This window comes from Ptychodera flava, chromosome 14, assembly GCF_041260155.1.
Source record: "Ptychodera flava strain L36383 chromosome 14, AS_Pfla_20210202, whole genome shotgun sequence".
Taxonomy (NCBI): Eukaryota; Metazoa; Hemichordata; class Enteropneusta; family Ptychoderidae; genus Ptychodera; species Ptychodera flava.
Genome location: NC_091941.1, coordinates 22306840 through 22326611, shown reverse-complemented (window position 1 = coordinate 22326611; position 19772 = coordinate 22306840). Strand labels below are relative to the sequence as shown.

The window sequence follows — 19772 nt, the reverse complement described above, 5'->3', positions numbered from 1 at the left end:
TTCTAGACTAATTGAACTCAGGTCATGATGAGTGTGGGGGAAATGACCTACATAACACACCCCCTCTTCAAAAAAGAAAATTTTTCAATGAAAAATCTTTCTTTTACAAATGTAATCTTAAAAGTGTGAACAACAATAAGTGCTAAATACGAGAGAGACAGTCTGCAATTAAATTGTCTCTGCCTTTGATATGTCTAATGTCAAGATTAAACTCCTGTAACATTAAACTCCATCTTAGCAATCTCTGATTTTTGCCTTTGAATTTCTGCAGAAAAACAAGAGGGTTGTGATCAATATAAACCACTATTGGCTGATTTGAAGAAGTAACATAAACTTCAAAATGCTGTAAAGCTAATATCAAAGATAAACACTCTTTTTCAATTGTAGAGTAGTTTCTCTGGGATTTGTTAAATTTGCGTGAAAAATAGCAAACAGGATGATCTATACCATGACTATCCTCTTGCAATAAAACAGCACCAGCAGCCGTATCACTAGCATCTACAGCTAATTTGAATGGCAAAGTGAAATCTGGTGCAGACAACACTGGGGCACTTTGCAGTATGGCTTTAAGTGTATCAAATGCCTGTTGGCATTGCTCTGACCAAACAAACTTTACTTTCTTTTTAAGTAAGTTAGTCAAAGGCTCAGTAATTGTGGAGAAATTTGGACAGAATTTTCTGTAGTAACCAGCCATACCGAGAAAGCGCATCAGTTGTCGTTTGCAGTTTGGTATGGAAAACTTGAAATGGCACTGATTTTGGCATCAACAGGTTTTACCTCACCCTGTCCTACAGTATGTCCGAGGTAAGTTACCCTAGCCCAACCAAACTCAGATTTGGCAAGGTTGACAGTCAACATTGCTTTACTCAGTCTCTCGAAGAACTTCCGCATGAGCTTGATGTGTTCTCCCAGGTGTCACTATACAGGACGACGTCGTCAACGTAAGCTGCACATCCGTCTAGCCCGGATATGACGTCGTTGATCATCCGTTGGAACGTTGCCGGAGAGTTCTTCATTCCGAATGGCATCAACTTGTACTGGAACAATCCGTCTGGTGTAACAAAGGCGGATATTTCACGAGCACGATCCGTCAGAGGGACTTGCCAAAATCCCTTCAGTAGGTCAAATTTTGTCACATACTTGGCTTTTCCCACTCGGTCGATGCAGTCATCAATCCTCGGGATTGGGAAAGTGTCTGTCTTTGTTAAAGTGTTGACCTTCCTAAAGTCCGTGCACATACGATAACTGTGGTCTGATTTGGGAACAAGTATGCACGGCGAACTCCAGTTACTTTTACTGGGTTCAATAAAGTCATTGTCCAGCAGGTATTTGACTTCTTCCTGGAGATATTTTGCTTTTGTTGGATTCAGTCTGTATGGATGTTGTTTTACAGGCTTACTGTCCCCAACATCAACGTCGTGATAGATGACGTTTGTCCTCGTTGGAACATCTTGAAACAGGTGTTTATATTCGTGGAGCAGTTCTTTCACCTGTTGTTGTTGTTCTGGCTGGAGGTGTGCCAACTTTGTAGACTCCAGCTTCTCCAGGATTTCTGAGTTCTGAAGCTTGACCGAGCCCAGCTTTGAGTTTAGAGTATTTTCACTCAAGTCAGTTTCAGTATCACTATCTTCATAATGGCCAGAACTGACGGTACTGACAGGCTGAGTTATAGTAGGATTATCCCTATCCAAATATGGCTTAAGCATATTTATGTGACATAGCTGTTTTTGTTTTCTCCTGTCAGGTGTTATTATGATGTAATTTAAATCACTCAATTTCTTATCAATTAGGTATGGCCCAAAGTAACGAGCATGGAGTGGTTTGCCAGGAATTGGAAGTAAAACAAGAACTTTTTGACCTGGTTCAAACTTCCGTTTTGAGGTGTTTTTATCGTATTTGGTTTCCATTGACTGCTGAGATGACTCAAGATTTTCTCTGGCTAATTCACATGCTTTAGAGAGTTTTGTACGAAAATCTGACACATATTGCAAAATATTCAGACAATCATCATCGTCTGATAGGAATTTCTCTTTAACGAGCTTAAGTGGGCCACGGACTGTATGTCCAAATACAAGCTCAAATGGGCTAAAACCAAGAGACTCCTGAATTGACTCTCTAACAGCAAAGAGCAAAAAATGAATTCCTTCATCCCACTGCTTCTCTGTGTCAAAACAGTAGGTCCTAATCATGTTTTTCAAAGTTTGATGAAATCGCTCAAGAGCACCCTGACTTTCTGGATGATAGGCGGATGACGTATACTGTTTAATGCCTAGCTGATCCATTACTTGTTGAAAAATTCCAGACATAAAGTTGGAGCCTTGATCGGACTGGACACATTTAGGGAGGCCAAATAAAGTGAAAATTTGACTAAAGCTTTCACTATAGTCTTTGTCTTTATATTTCTCAGTGGTATGGCTTCTGGGAACCGAGTTGATGTACACATTATTGTCAGCATGTACTCATTTCCTGATCTTGTTTTTGGTAGGGGCCCAACACAGTCTATTAGTATCCTACTAAATGGTTCTTGAAATGCAGGAATTGGCTGTAAAGGGGCCTTTGGAATGGTCTGATTTGGCTTTCCTACCATTTGACATGTGTGACAAGTTTTACAGAAATGTGCTACATCCTGCCTGAGATTAGGCCAATAAAAGTGACTGAGAATTTTATGATAAGTTTTCCTGACTCCTACGTGACCAGCCCAGGGGTTTCATGGGCCAGGTGCAATATTTCAGCATGGTACGGCTTTGGAACCACAATTTGATGTTTTATAGCCCAATCGTCATCAACCAAAACATCTGGAGGTCTCCATTTACGCATGAGAATACCAGATTTTGTATAATAGGAAACAGAGCTATCCGAAGTTTTACCTTCATCATCTACCCTGTCAAACAAAGACAAAATATCTGGGTCTTTGTGTTGTTCTGCAATGAGATTTGATCTAGAAAATGTCTGACTTTGGTCAGCAGAAGTTTTACTGGAAGTTTCAAATCCACGAGGGATAACGGAATGATCCGTGTCAAACACCTGACTGAGAAAGGTGTCATTTAAGTCAACATCTGTGACATTATTTTTGAGAGTATTTTGATTCTCGGAAGTTTTCTTTGACATGGCTCGAGTAATAGCACATGAAGGAAATAAATCGGGTATCTCTTGTTCAATTGGCTCTGGATCCTGATCTAAACTAGGATTATCAGTCACAAGTGGATTAGTAATGACCTTGTCCCCAGCAAGGTCGTTTCCAAGAAGAAGGTGAATCCCTTCAAAAGGCAAAAAGGCCTAATACCTAAAGTCACAGGTCCAGAAACAAAGTCCGAAGACAAATAGACATTATGGAGAGGAACAGGAATGTAGTCATTACAATCTACCCCCTTAATAAGAACTTTAGAACCTGAAAATGACTTTTCAGAAAACGGCAGGGTATCTGCCAACAAAAGAGACTGGGAAGCCCCGGTATCTCTTAAAATTTTGACAGGGGTAGCAGAAGAAAAATCACTAGAAAGTGATATAAAACCATCATGAATAAATGGTTCGAAAATACCCATAATGCTATCTTGAGAAGAATTGACCTTGACCTCATTAATTGGGGATGAGAGGGGTTTAACCTCAGAAAATGTGTTGCACACATTATTAGACTCTAATTGAGTTGATGAAGAAATAAAGCCGGTGGGCTTAGATCCACTTTGACCACTTTGACCTTCACGTTTTCTTTTCAATTTGAAACACTCTGACATTAAATGGCCGTCTTTCTTGCAATAATTACAAGAAAGTGTACCGAACTGTTTGTCAGAAGGAGATTGAGACTTGGGATCTGATGATGTGGAAGTGTTACTTGAATTTTGTGAACTGTTGTCATTTGATTTCCTACTCTCCTTTGAAAAATTCTTGGATGAAAAGGACGAGTTAAATTTACCTGCATTGTTTCTGTATGAAAAGGACTGGGATGGTTTGCTGAGAAATGAAGATTTGTGGGTCAATGAATAATCATCGGCCAAACGTGCAGCAACCTCTAATGTATCTGCCTTTTGTTCATTGATAAACGTCTTGATGTCACTCCGGATGCACCTTTTAAATTCCTCAATCAAAACAAGTTGTCGTAATTTGTCATAATTCTGACTGACCTTTTCAGAAGAACACCAGCGATCAAACAGTTGTTCTTTCGTTCGAGCAAATTCAACATAAGTTTGATCCTTCACCTTCTCACAATCCCTAAATTTCTGACGGTAAGCTTCAGGCACCAACTCATAGCCCTTGAGAATTAATTCCTTCACAGAATCATAATCTGAAGCCTGCTCTACTGACAACTGAATGTAAATTTCTCTGGCTTTACCCACCAAAGCACTCTGCAAAAGCATAGACCAGGACTCTTTAGGCCAATCCAGACTCTGAGCAATTTTCTCAAAATGAAGGAAATATTTATCAACATCCTTTTCTTGGAAAGGGGGAACTAACCTGAAATGCTTAGTGATGTCAAACTTGTCTGAAGGAAGAATTTTCCTGACTGTCCAAGCTCTAAACGTTTTATTTCTACCTGCAATCGCTGTTCTTCTAATCGCAATTCTTTTCTTTCTGTCTTTCTTCCATTTCTAACTGCATTTGTATTTTTTCCTTTTCTAATGCCTGTCTCTCTTTTTCCATTTGTAATTCTTTTTCTTTCATTTGTAATTCTTTTTCTTTCTGTCTTTCTTCCATTGCTAACTTTTCACGTGCCAAATCTGCTGTATTTCTAACTCTAATTTTCTGAGTTCAAAGGAAGACTCAGGTTCATAATCTTTTAAGGCAGACTCCTCAAAATGGCCTGCATTAACTAAATGTTTTGCAATCTTGAACTGTATTTCTCGCTTGCGCATAGATCTTTTGACATCTACTTTAAGGAAATTTGCCAGTGCTATGAGGTTGTCTTTTCTGAGGGAATTAAATGTGTCCTGATCAAGGTCATCCATAAATTCGTCTGGTTTAAATTCCGCCATGATTGAATTTCGCTGAGTTCACAGTATACAGTAGTTTTGAAAAGGCTGTCAAAATGTTGTCAAACGGCTCAAAATATTCGTCTCCCGGACGAGCCCCCAATTTTGTTACGTGCAGAGAAAACGAACAAAAGGGTGAACTCAGCAGTTAACGTTTAAACAAAATTTATTACGAAAATAAAACTAATTGCTAAGTTAGGGATAGAATACAAGCTTTAAAGTGTACAGACTACTTATCTCAGCTGGGACGGCAAAGCTCCAGTCTCAGAGTTGTAACAGTCAGTCGGATGAATGAACAGTCCTTTGGTTTGCAGGCTTGAAGCTACACAAAGTCCACAGTATAAATCCAGCGTTGACAGTGAAGGTCTTGAAAAGTCTTGAGAATGACTACTGCTGGAGTTTATAGTAACACACAAGAGACACGATCCCAAAAGTCTGACTGGAAGCTGTGCACGTCCCTTTTATAAAGGCATATAAGAACAATCTAGAACTTTTATTGACATGCTAATTACTGTTCTAAAATTATCTCCCTTACACAACTAATCAACTTTCCAGAACATTCCAAACATGACTAATTGAATTCAAGGTTGTGAGGTCATCAAGGGCAGTGACCTTGAGAATGTTCTAGACTAATTGAACTCAGGTCATGATGAGTGTGGGGGAAATGACCTACATAACACAACCGTGAATGCACGTTGAGCTCGGTAGTTACACAAGCATGGTACGCTACATGCATAGCCCTACGAGTATGGCGACAGTGTCCGGCTTTGGCTACGCCGGGGGCTACGCCGCCTACCGGAGGTGGGAGGCGGCGTAGCCAAAGCCGGACACTCTCGCCATACTCGTACGGCTAGCTACATGCACTGCCGCGATGCCGATCGTATGCATTCCAAGGCCTATCCCGGAATTTGTTTCACAAACAACCTCAAAGGAGAGCAAACATACTTCTATGGACAATGACGAATACGTTTCTTGGCGAAGCAAAATCAAAACAGTGCAGCAGTACATGAAGTAGGTCATGGCCTTGGACTCTGTGCACGAACCTGATTGGACACTTCAATACTTTGACCCAAAGTTATTATTCATCAGCACTTCCATGCCATGAGGCTAGGTAGAGAACGTATTACGTACGCAGTGTACGCTGTGTGTTAGGAACGCACACAGGGAATGCACAGCGTACACTGCGTACGTACGCAGGGCTAGCGAGAGAGTTGCCGACATCGACGGTTATTTACGAAAAAAGAATAAAAGACTGGCATTTTGGAAGCGATCGAGTAGCTGCGGTAGGCAGGGATACGACTTGGGCCCAAGAACGCTGAATTTCGGCAGTAATTTGGCTTTTTACGTCAAGTCCAAAAATGGATTTGAAGTCACCAACTCTACGTACGGGTCTTTGCAGGGCTGTGGTGAGCGGGGCTATTAATAGCTGTAGCGGAACACACAGCATCGTACGCAGGGCTAAGAACGTATGTACTCATTTCTGGCGATCGAGCAGCGAGGGAAACAATCAATTACCAAGGATGAAGCTAATTTGCTAAACGATATTTTATCTTGAATAGTGAGTTGAATGAGTAATAAAATATCATATTTTTAATGTTCAATACGAGGTTGAAACACGGAGGGACCGTGGTTGAAACCGGAGCTATCCAGCTGTAGCCAACCTGGACAAGCACATTTCACAGCGCCCTCAAACAGTCGATTGTTTTCACTTGTCATACGCGGCGTAACAGAAAAATTAAAACTTTCATAACTTCATTAATATCCAAGCCACGCCCACCAAAACCTTTTCAGTTCTAGCCATTTGAATTCTGAAGATGTCTACCAAATTTGACTGAAATACGTTCAGCCGTTTTTGAGAAAATGGACCAACAGACAGACAGACAGACAGACAGACAGACAGACAGACATCGCTGCGACATAACCTCGCTGCGCGCATGCGCACGCGAGGTAATAAAACGGGTATGGGGCATTGCTATACCTGCATTTACATGGCAGCGATGGGCCGCCAGTTTCAGTCATCGCGACGTGTCTGCCATCGTGTTGCTTGTTTTAGCCCGTTCTTTGTGACAAGTTTGTCGCTTTTATTCACTTTTAGTTTGTGGCCCATTACGTTACGTGCTATCTTTTAGCAGTAAGCTAAACACTTAACGAAATTCATGGAACACTGTATTTAATCAGACTTCAGGTTTTACACGAAGTGAGCTAGGTTTAATTTTTAAGACAGGGTTACTGTTGTCGCTAAGATAAACATTTTGATATCAGTAAAGTTGCTGTCTGTCATCAAAGTGTTAAAAGTAAATTATACTTCCTGATCGAGAAGACGGACATCAAGCCTAAGTGTCGCACATTGCGAGGTATATCTCAAGTGAAGATATCACATTGCGTTGGACTCGTCGAAATGAACGCGACATATAACTTGTCAATTTCCTTTCGCAGATTCCACAGAACCACGCGGCTAACATCTCGCCGATGCAGTGGAGTTCAAGTGAAAATGCCGGTTTCAGCAACGCGTCTGAAACGTGGATCCCTGTGCACCGTAACTACGGCGCCATCAATGTTGAGGTTAGCAGTTTTCATACGAACTTCTGAACACTCCACTGTGCTACACACAACGGATTTCAGCGTTCAAAATTTCATGACCATGAATAAATATGCATGCCGAAACGAGCAGACACGAGTGACTCGTCCGTTAGCTTTGATAATTATTTTGAATGCATATTATTTTACTTCTAATAGTGGTACCCGGTCCAAGTGCATTGTGCAATAGATTTCTAAATGCCCTAGGCCGAGGAAAACACACAGACGTGTGAACTTAAGATTCAGTTGGCTACCAGTAAATCTAAAATGGCATTTGGATCCTTTGTACGTCAGCAAATGAAGTAATTACTGCCCATTCTTTTCCATGAAGCTACAGCTTTCTCACACCCTTCACAATCTGTTTCTTAACTGCAGGCCCAGAAGGACAACGCCTCATCAACGATGGAACTATACAGACAGATGGCGAGTTTACGGCAGATGCCCTCCTTACTCGTCGGCGAAATGCAAAATGTTCTCGCCACAGACGAACTCTATGCTTTCACGAGAAATTACCCTGAATGGCCCAACTACTTTGTCGCGATCAACGTCGGCGACCAGGCTTTGACGGAGAACTATCGCGAGCTGGACCCGAAATTGCCCGAGAAGGGGACCATAGTGTTCAGCACTGAGGGGGATAGAACCAACACTGTTGGATTCGATGGCTTGAAAGTAAACGCAGCAGAGACATTAGTTATCAAGTACTAAGTGAAATAAGGGGAAGCGGCTAAGGGGGGAAAGTGATGACTGTTTTTAGGAACAATAGAATCTATAATACCGGCATATTTTGATGAAGGCATTGTCTAATTATGGAGAAAAGCTGATAAAATGCAAATACTCTGAGAGTATTGTTGTACTCGAACGAAACAGTCAAAATTTGTTAAACGTTCATTCTCGTAACATGTTGAAAGGCCGGCCTCCTTTTTTGAATTTTTTAAAAGTTGAATGTACCTGAACTCGTTGAAGAGTATCAGTAATAAATGAATAATGCAAACCTCTATGCCGTTACAGCCCATTGTCTCACATAGAGTATAACTATCGAATTAAGCCTTAACAGCCATTTACTCTCTGCTGGGCTTCTTGAATCGTATAGAAAGCAAGTTAGTGATCGCTTCTTGAGCCCCAAGATTGCTGAAATTGTATTTAATATTTACCGTCACCAAATACTTTAAAATCACTCTAATTTTTGCTTCGTCAATCAGTGTTCTAGCATATGATCAACGATTTCATCAGTAGGTTTTCTAAAAGTCCCAACAGCAGCGTCTTTTATAATCATTTCCTTCTTTAAAATGCTGTCCACATGTAATTTCACTTTCTCAAAGAATACCACTATTACCAGGAAAGGCAAGCTGAGTCCGGGTTGTATAATATCCCCCCAGGTTGTGTCCACATCGGAGACATCTACTTTTTTTCAACCCGCCCCTTTCTCAAGGCAAGTTTTCAACTGAGTTAAGTACTGTGCATTTGTCGCAAATTAGCTTTGATTCTGCCACCCCATTACCTGTGCATGTAAAGAGATCAAACTTCGACACTGAAAACAAAATTTAGTCGCTAGAGGTCGACAGACTGTGATTTTTAGCTAATATTTGGTTTTATATATAAATACCAAAAAGAGCTTATATGATGAGTCGGTGGCGTCTGTATGTCTGTATATTTGTGGGTATGTATGTGCGGATGTATGTCCGTCACACACAAAGGCACCCATATCGCCAAAGCTACCATTTCAGTATTTGGTGTACAGGTAGATGCAGGGGTTGAGATGTGAATTTGTTCAAATGAACACGTCAGTGTCAAAAATGTGCAAATGAGGTAAGAAAAAGGGAAATCCTGCAAATGTGCAGGAGTGGTGGCAGTGAACTGAATCAGCCCACACATCTTAATAAGAGGATTGTGACCTTTAACCTATTTGTATGCAGGGTACCTATTATGTTTAGGAGTGGAAGCAGTAACTGAAATAGCTAATTGGTCATTTCCTGTCATTGTTTATGAACTGTGACATATTAACAGATCTGCTGAAACCATAGATGTCTATTTTTGTACATCCATGGTTGAAAGAACACGATTGGAACTAATTTGGGATAATTGGATGGTGAAGTAGTATCTTTAAAACCTACAAATGTAAGCTAATCTGCTTTTCTTTTTACGTAACACGCTGTTTTTATGAATAATTTGTAATATTGAGACATTCAGCTATGAGGCACCCAAGAGTTTTGAGAATTTTGAAAAATATGAACATCCAATTATCCCCAAATAGTTCCAATCGTGTTAAAGATTCTCTGCTATGCATGTTGCTAAAGTTGACCTTCAGTACCTAAAGTTTCAGACCTTATTTACTTTTGTCATTCTTAATTTTCTGGTTTAAATATTTCTTGTTGTTTTCCTGGTTCTACTGTGCAGAAATTGTCATAACATCAACGTATAATTTTCCTGCACCGAACAGATAGAAATAACACTTATTGTTGATCTTTGGTATGTACCAATTCTGATCAAACTTGAGCGACCCGTATAATTGCGGTATTTTTCCCAGTCTGTCATGCTTGTTTGCTGTTTTCGAGAAGATTACAGGAATAGATAAAGTGGTACACTGGTGGCCACATTACAGTATTACATATTACAGTATTGACATTGAAATGAAAGGGATAGCCGCTGTTACTTATAATGGTACTTTCAGTATTTTTGTTCTAGAAAACAAAATACGTTCTCCAATTCCTCTCCCTGAAGTATCATTCGAGACAAAGCATCACATTGAGTGTAATACGCAATATTATTATTGACAAATAGATTTTAGTCTGGACCAAAATCCACGTGTAACATGTGTAAAGAAAACACTTGATATTACAAGCATACGTACACAGGCTGTACTGATAGGGCATCTTAACATGATTCTCGGTGCAGAGCACCAAAGCGTACCTAGGTGTATTTATAAACATAAAATAATACTGGAAAATGCATCAAGAGCTAGGGCTACTAGGAACACCTCATAATAATAAGTAGACACAATCACTTGATAGGGCTTCCCGATAGATTTTTTTTTTTTTTCAGAAAAGTAAACCACGAAAACATCTAAAAAATACAGCTCCCGGATACGGACACCGACACTTTAAAATCTTTCCAATAAGAACCGGAAGTTTACTAATGGTGAAGGAAACAAGAATATTGTATTTCATTACATAACCTAACTGATCGGCCATGATTTGAGATTTAAACAACACTGAGAGGTTATAGGTCGTTTTCTGGGAAACAATTATGAGTATGCTGGTATGTCGTGGCAACATCAACCGATCAAATGCCTTAGTGTGTACTATTTCTTACTGGGTTTAATGTTGTTTTGGACATAAAAACTCACTGTGTTGAAACTCAGTGGTCAAACAGAAATTTGACCTTTGGTTAGGTAAATTACTGTTAATCATATCCCTTACTACAACGAATATAATGTACCTTTTCACATGTATGATGTTCAGATAACAGATTTGACCATAGCCAGTAGAAGGGGTACACGCGCCCAGAAAAGTTGTTCAAAAACATTTATGGGGTTCAAAATTGACTAGTTTAAGGTATGATGCCATTTTGTTTAGTTGTGTGTGTCTGAAAACGAGTGATGCTTGAGTCTGTCTCAAATAGGGCGTTTGGTGCAATGAGTTTAAATGCAATTCTTGGATATAGTTAACTATCTTCAAAGTATGTTACTCTTACAGGATACTGTGTTATGTATCCGTATGAAAATCCCCGGATGTACTCCGTTTCTCGTAATTTGCGGGATAGGGCAAAATTTTGTTACAGAGTTACATATACTGAAGATAATATGGTGCCGAGGCAATGGCGTGAGCTAGTGGTGCGCTCCGATAAACTCACGGAAGTGGCCTCGTTTTTGAGGTCTGGTCGCTTTGAATGACGACAAATTAAAGATGACCGTTTGGATATCGCAGTATGAAGTCGATCATACCAAATTCATTCGGTATTATCGGTAAACCCGAGACGCACAATGCACACAATCGGAGTGACCACACGACCATCGCTACTACTACATTTGTACAAAATGTGAAAATCCGAACGGCATAGCTCAGCGTAATTAACCAAACAGCTCGGGAGAATTATGACAAAATGTTGTGAGGAAAAATCGTACCACCCACTGCCTAATAGGTCATACAAGGCTTGTCACGACCTTTAAATCATATAAAGTGTTGAGAAAGCGAACTAAATGAAGATCGAGCGAAGGACACACGGATACGCCACACGTTCCGCCCCATTTTTCTATCGAGTTCATGGCGGGGGTAAATAAAACCAGCGAAAAATAGTATCAAATGACTAAATCAGTGCTGATTTTCAAAAAGAGAAACTACGTCTTTGAATGATGATTTCATTTTCTGCTCACTTTTTAATTATTTCTGAAAATGGTCTGAGGATTCGAAAAAAACCAAAGCAGAAAACACCTTGTAGCGCTATGATCCAAACTACCCACTTTACGGCCTCTACCGTTTCCTCTTCTGATCCGAGACAAAAACCAGATTTTTACAAAAGACAGCATTATTTGATAGGTACCTGCATCTTAGGCAAAGATTTGAAAAATATCGGCATTTTACGGGCCCCAGTAATAATCACATGACAACTACAACCCTATAAAAGTCAGCCAAATACCCGCAGCGCACAGTTTTACGCAACAGTGCTGTACATGTATTTCCGCCTTACACCCGGATTGCAGAGACCGTGTGATTAGCTTTTAGCGCTGTTCATAAGCAACTAACAAACCATGGCAGATTTGTCGGGAAAATGGAAAGAACAAAGCAACGAACAGCTGGGAGAATTCTTTGAGGCGATCGAGGTTCCGTATCTGGTCCGCAAAGCCATGGCGAAGCTGCCCCTCACAGTCACCGTCAAGCAGGATGGAGACAACTTCGCCATCAAGACCGTTACCCTGGTGAAAGTCTTCGAGCAGAAATTCACCGTCGGCGAGGAATTCGAAGAAACAAACCCGTTCGGAGACAAGGCGCTGGTCAAAGCGTCCTGGGAGGGCGAGAAGCTGGTCATCGCTCCGACAGTGGAGCCTGACAAACCGTGGCCAGTGGTGACTAGGGAATTGGTAGGAACTGACGGTATGGTCACGACATTCGAGGTGAAAAACGTGGTTTGTAAGAGACATTTAAAAAAGGTGTAAGAAGTGAAAATGGAAGCCCCAAGAGTAGTATGCAGTCAGTGATTTTGTTTAAATGCACCAGGATCGATCGTACTTGAATTGTTTCATTAGCCGAAAGCAGATCAAAGCGTTTATGATTCGAACCATGGGAAAATACGAACAGTTAATCTAATATACCGTACATGCAACTCCCCGTACAGCAAATTTGCAACTCGACGATTTGAAGCATGACAGTGCGCTGATGTATACCGGTTCCACTGTCCTTGTCTCATTGCCCACTTTTCGTGTGTAAAACTCAGTAAGTCATGCCTCTTGAAGGACGACAGTACAATCGATGTTTGCTTAACCGAACGAATTCGAGTAAGGCCGTGTGGTTATTGGATCGAGGGACATTCAACATAGTCGCATTGATCGACATCGACAACTATCTGTGCACATTGAGTTGGAAACACTACGAGCTGTGTACGTTGATGGCGCTCTATCGACTATCCCCCGCACAGCACTGGAAAACTGGCCCAGGGACTGCTACTGTCGATTGGAGGAGCATTTACGTGTGCAGATGATGCACATTGTATTCTGACTGTACAATCACATGCTTAAATATGCTATCGACAATTCAATATGTACTTTGCAACTCGATTCGACATCCGGACCTTCATTTTCGAAAAAAAATCCAGGTGAATATCCACAAGATGCGCCCCATCTGTTCCAACGGCTCGAAGTCCTTTGCGCCAAACGATTGTCTACGCTAACTTTCGATATACGTGAAGATGTCACTCATTATTTTAAGCTAGAACACACGAAATCGTAGTACTAACTGATCATCAACGCACGTCACCGGGACACTCACTCATTCGTCTGGTTTTGTTTTGTTTTTATATCTATGACATCGTAGCGTGTTTAACATTTTTATCGATCAAAAATGACTGTAATTTTGAAGTAAAGTGTCATGAGCATTTCAATAAAACGTCCAGTAGAAAACAATGAGACCTCGATGTTTTTGTAATCCGACAGAAACGTTGAGAGGACACAAGTATGTAGTTACATAAAAGGGATTGATCACCGTGACTAGATCTTGGGAAAGGATTGTCAGAATGACGACATGCATTTCTCCGGGTTTCCGAAGCATTCCAAGATTTTCAACATCTTTTTTATAGGACTCTTAGAGGGTGAGCATTTTACGAAATGTTTCGCATCTTTTCAGAGCCCGCCATGTCATATATTAATATCTAAACTGGCATTGTATATCGACAGGTGCTAAGCAGTCACATCCAACATCAAATTTTGGCTATGTGGGCGTTTGTTGCAAATTATCTTGAAGTTGAAGTTGACGATAGAATTGCCTCCATGAACCAGTTTCTATCGTGACTGACGCGTGATCTGTACAGTATTACAGTGATGTGCTTATGATAATGACTCCCGGGTATATATCTACTGATTCGACCGTACAATATTCACGAACCAATCATTTAGTGGGGGCGCGGTTTCCAACTACCCGCAGAAGTCAGTGAGTGGGAGTAGAATGCACAGTAAGTGAGGCTACCCACAATTCTCCATGATCTGTACACACGGAGATCACTCACTGAACTGAAGCAAATTTCTTCTGTACAGAGAACAACTCGGTCCATATTTCAAAATTCTGGCAACATAGTTCTGATTATTATAATTTTCTGATTTCTCACTGTGAATAATGAGAAGATAAACCCCTTTTCCGCGGAGGAGATAGCAATTTTGTAATTTTGTCGACACAGATTTTTGACAGCCATACACAATATTTTCAAGTAAACTAAGGGAATAAGTTGCATCTGTGTTGGCAAAAGAAAGGGTATTGATTTTTTTTAATGTTCGTAACAAAGGAAATTTGCATGTCTGACAGGTGGTATGATGAGACCATCTTAGTTGCTGATAACTTTATCTTGACAAGTGTGCAATTTTTAGCACCTCCAAACATCGACTTCTCAGTCAATTTACTCTTAAATTTTAAGCATAATCAAACATTTTGGAACATAGTTTTAACAAATAATCCTGAACTTAAATTGTAAGTTAAAAATTGTTAAGAAACTGATAAAATTGAAAAAGCCTTTAGCAAAAAATGTCTGAGTGAACAAATCAAGGGGAATTGTGGGTAGCCTCACTTACTGTGGAATGGTCTCACCCAGGTCCAGATGGATTCGTTGCTGAAATTTTCAAAGCTGCAAATGATATTATTTCACCGCACTTATGTAAGCTTTTTAACGCCATTTTGGAAGCTGGGCAATATCCAGAAGAATGGTGCAAGGGAATTATCTTTCCTTTACATAAAAAAGGGTCTTTGCATGATGTTAATAATTATAGAGGTATTTCTTTATTATCAGTTTGTAGTAAGATTTTTACTAAAATTTTGAATCAAAGATTAGTAGATTGGACCATGGAAAATAATGTAATTGTAGAGTCTCAAGCAGGATTTAGAAAAGGTTATTGTACAATTGACAATATATTTTGCCTGCAAGCTCTAGTACAGAAATATTTATCTTTGAAAGGAGGCCGTTTTTATGTAGTTTTATAGACTTTTCGAAAGCCTTCGATCGTGTCAATCATGAACTCTTGTGGCATAGATTAATCTCATATGGTGTTCATGGTAAAATTTTGAAATTATTACGATCAATGTATTCACAACTTAAATCATGTGTGAAATGTAAGGATGGCTTAACTGACTACTTTAAATGCACTATTGGTACGAGACAAGGATGCATGCTAAGTCCTCTTTTATTTTCATTATTCATCAATGAGTTATCTAACTATATGTGTAATGTACAGTCTAGTGGGATCTATGTCAATGAGGATGTTCCCACAATTGGCATCTTAATGTATGCCGATGATATTGCTGATTCTGCCGATTTGCCAATAAGTTTACAGCGTAAATTAAACCAACTCGAGCAATTTTGTAAACAATGGGAAATGGAAGTCAATCTATCCAAATCAAAAATTATTGTATTTCGCAACGGGGGGTATCTTAGAAGATATGAAAACTGGTTTTTCGCAGGACAACGGGTGGATACTGTAAAACATTATAATTATTTGGGGTTACTTTTGTCATCAAGGTTATCATGGTCACCTGCAAAGTCAAATCTCGTTGCAAAGGGGCTAAAAGCACTTTTTTCAGTACAGTTAACCATTAAAAAGCTTGGTGGGATGTCGATATTGAATTCTTTTAAACTTTTTGATGCAGTTGTTGTCCCTGTATTGTGTTACGGTAGTGAGATCTGGGGTTTCGAATACTCAGAAAGTATCGAGCGTGTACAAGTTCAGTTCTGTAGATTTTTGACAGGCGTAAATAGCAGTGTAAATACTTCGGCCGTGCTCGGGGAATGTGGTAGACTCCCATTATGTTGTATTTATTTCAAAAGATGTATCTCATACTGGTTAAAGTTACTTGAAATGGGAAATCATAGATATCCGAAAGCATGTTATCTTATGTTAAAACGACTAGATGATGCTGGTAGAATCACATGGGTTACACACGTTAAAAATCTCCTCTTTCGTTACGGTTTTGGAATTGTTTGGCTGGAACAACAAGTTGGTGACGCCAAGATTTTCTTGATAAATTTCACTCAAAGGCTAAATGACTGTTGTAAACAAGAGTGGCATTATAGTTTGACAAATTCTTCAAGACTTAGTGTTTATTGCGAGTTCAAGTCTTTGCTTGAGCCAGAAAAATATTTGGATTACCTTAGCTACAGTCGTAAACGAATATTAGCTAATTTTCGTTGTTCCACACACAAACTTAATATAGAAATCGGTCGTCATCTTAATTTGCCAGTAGAACGGAGAATCTGTATGTATTGTAAAGAGTTTAAAAATATAACAACTGTAGAAAACGAATTTCACTTTATTTTTCTGTGTCCACTTTACGAGGATTTTAGAAACACTTATTTTCCAATGGAATGGAAATTTAACTTACATGGAAATAAGCTTGTGGAAATCATGTCATCGCAAAACAAAGACAAGGTCTCTCAACTTTCATTGTATCTGTTGAATGCTTTCAAGAGAAGAGAAACTTTACCAGACTTACCTAGAATCTAATCTATTATTTTATGTATATTTACAGTATTCAAATGTTTTTTTTGGTAGATCTGTAAAATTGACTCATAATCCACTCAATAGGTTTTGTACTTCATGTCTTAGGAACAGTTTATGGACCAGCTCACTTAATAATGTAAAACTTTGTAAACTCTGTGCGAGGGGCTGAGGCCCTGCACTGTGATCAAATAAAGTTAAAAGTTAAAGAATGGTCTCACCTACGCGCAATCTCAGTCTCCCTCTCGGTCGCGGAATATTCACCTTTATAATATATGGGAATACAAGCGACCATCGAATATACCTATTGACTGTTATCATTTTCTGCGATACTGAAACCCATCCATCGCATTAATCTCCATTTGGCAACTGAAGAAAAATAAACCTTCAAGACTATTCCCGGGGCAATGACATCACCAACTGAAATAGCAATGGTGCAGCGATGAAGTTATTTATTTGAGTACTGTCGCTGGCGAGAAAATGGTTTCAGCCGATTGTTTCACGCCAATATATGAGCATGCAACATTAAACCGTCACATCAACATGTGATCTCTGTTAAATGTTAATTAATCAGTGAACAGGAATAAGCTGCGAGTTTCTAAATTGGTCATGTCAGTCTATTATGGAGTACACTGTGCATTTAGACTGGTATGACACAGACGTCCCTAAAATACCTAGTTCGAAAAAGGTATCATCAAATAATCCAACATCTGCCTTGAGATACCCAAGCCCACTTGGCAAACACGCCCAAGAATTTCTTTGATATTAGAAATGCATTTCAGAATGTGTAGGGTAAATACAGCCGACGAAACGAATTTTGAAATAATTGACGACGTTAAGATTGAGGATTGAGTCATTTATGGAAATTAAAAGTAAGTGAAGCTGGAAGATGTAGTCACTTATGAAAACGGCGAGCACAAGAATACGGTGCAGTCCTTATGACGTCAGGTACGTAGGGTGAACTATAAGTATGATCATGAAATAACTGAGGTGCCCTCTCTGTGCTTAATACCTTATATGTACAATTATCGTCTCTATTTGCACGAATTATTTGCACTCCGAATCCTTCCATTGCTCCTCTACAAATTGGAACGTAAGCACTGCACTTTAGGTTTACCGAGGTTGATATTAAAAGCAAATATACTATCAAGATATTGGCAGTGTACGGATGTTTGGTGTGAAGAGGTCAATCTAAGGTCACCATGCGGGTCAGAGTATACTGGTGCACTGCAAGTGTAAAGTCCCCTGTAAAGTCTTCTTCCGCCAAAGTCCGCTGCTTTGAATATCTGTTTGCAATTTGATTTAACCACCTTGGCGCTGCTGTTTGATTCGACGTTTAATTACTCAATCTTTTTGAAATACCTCTTAGCGGTAACATCTCCCTTACGCAGCGTCATCACCAACTCGTCGCCGATCACCTCGCGCTCTATGATCGGGTTGTTCTCGGGATCGTCCGCCGATTTCACCACCAGCTTGTCGTCTTCCATAGTGGCGATGGACTTCTTCGTGTCCCCTCCCCAGTGTACCTCTTCGAACTCTTTCCCGATGGTGAACTTTTGTTCCCTGGTCTTCAGCATGGTAATGGTGCGGATCACGAACTCATCTCCAGTCTGTTGTATGTCCAGGGTGGGCGTCATGGACGTCATCATGCTGCGGAGTACGAAGTTGACATTGTTCGCGATGAGATATTCGTTGAAATTCTCGCTTCTCACGTGTTTCCATTTGCCCACTAAATTCGACATGGTCGGCGTTTGAATGTAGAATGTAGAGTTCTGTTAGTTTCGGAATGGTATTGTCAGCTATTCTGTGTGCACGCAAACGTACGTGTGAACGGGCAGGAACCTGATTTGACCTGAGTCAGCGATAGTTGAATGCGCAAGCGCCGTTCAGTCTCTTATTCGACTCCCACCTGATCAACTATAAATCATTATGAATTGGCACGTGTACAGGTGTTAGTATTTGTCATTTTTGATTTACACAAATCTTGGAAATTTTTATATCAAAAACCACATAGGAAACAAATCAATGTATTTTTAAAAATGTTGAAAATTCTCATTCAGAGTTGCGTGAGCGTAAAGCAGATGTTTTCAGACAATGTGTCCAAGTATGTTGTTCTGAACAGGAAAGTGCAACACCCCGAGAAGCATCTTTAAAATTACACCTGCACTTTCATTCTAAAACTTCGACAGTGACAGCATTGACATTTTAGGAGACGTCAACTCGGCAAAAAGTGTTGAAGCAAGTTTTACCACGTTCGAACTTTATTAAGAGTAAAAACCTCTGGTGTAAATCGAGAGCTCGATCAAGTTGGAGTGAATGTGCAGTCCGGTGGAGAATTCCCCTTCTGCTGTCGATGCTATAGCATTCTCTATATAAAGAGAAGTTTTAAAAAGGTACACAAGCAGCAAAGAAAAAATAGAGACAATATATAGATAAACGAAATCCGTTTATAGAGCACTGTTTTAAATATGAAAGTCTGGAGAAATTAACGTAAGCATTAGTGGTCCAAAATAATTTTCTTTTTCTTCTGAGAAGACGCTAAACAGACCGTTCCTTGCAAACATTCTTCTCGTCGCACAGTTCAAGCTCTCTCCAAGGCACTCGACATCGTTACCCATACTGCACGTTGGGGTGCCTTTATCTTTCAAGGTAGGCCTACTTGTTTGTCATGGTATCTTGTGACACCCAAGTCTTTAATAATAAGATCCCAAATAGTTGGAGTACATGTCGAAGGTCTGTGATGATACATTATGACAATCCCCCAACCCCCAACCTCCCCTTAAAAATATACATTCATAGCTAGAAAGTGATAATTACTCCCGTGGCGGGGATTGAAGTTAAAAATGATACGCAGATTTAAAGAAGAAAGATAATTCACGGCGCCTAATAATCTCTTGAAGACAACTTCATTTTGGACTTCACGTTATAGTGTAGATGATGCCCCATATAGCCTAGTACTACACAAAGTAAACTTCGTGTCTGAACATTTAGGGATGATCACATGTCAAGAAGATTAAGTAAAACAAGTCATGTAGGGAATTATTTAG

The 19772-nt window shown here is 39.8% G+C and overlaps 3 protein-coding genes across 3 annotated transcripts in view; 2 read left to right on the top strand and 1 right to left on the bottom strand.

Annotated features, from left to right (window-relative positions):
* LOC139150679 (uncharacterized) overlaps positions 1-8536 on the top strand; it is a 40177-nt gene extending 31641 nt beyond the window's left edge. The window contains exons 20-21 of the mRNA XM_070723107.1: positions 7401-7526; positions 7917-8536. Coding sequence (XP_070579208.1) covers positions 7401-7526; positions 7917-8246 — 456 coding nt within the window. The 3' untranslated portion in view covers positions 8247-8536. The remainder of the gene's footprint in view (positions 1-7400; positions 7527-7916) is intronic.
* Positions 8537-12165: 3629 nt separating this feature from the next.
* LOC139149773 (cellular retinoic acid-binding protein 1-like) lies at positions 12166-12832 on the top strand. Its single transcript, XM_070721746.1, has one exon. The coding sequence runs from the start codon at positions 12286-12288 to the stop codon at positions 12688-12690; it is 405 nt and encodes a 134-aa protein (XP_070577847.1). The 5' UTR covers positions 12166-12285; the 3' UTR covers positions 12691-12832.
* A 5233-nt stretch (positions 12833-18065) lies between these two features.
* Positions 18066-18467, bottom strand: LOC139150678 (fatty acid-binding protein, brain-like). The gene has a single exon (XM_070723106.1). It carries the CDS (start codon positions 18465-18467, stop codon positions 18066-18068), a length of 402 nt encoding a protein of 133 aa, XP_070579207.1.
* Between the last annotated feature and the right edge of the window lie 1305 nt (positions 18468-19772).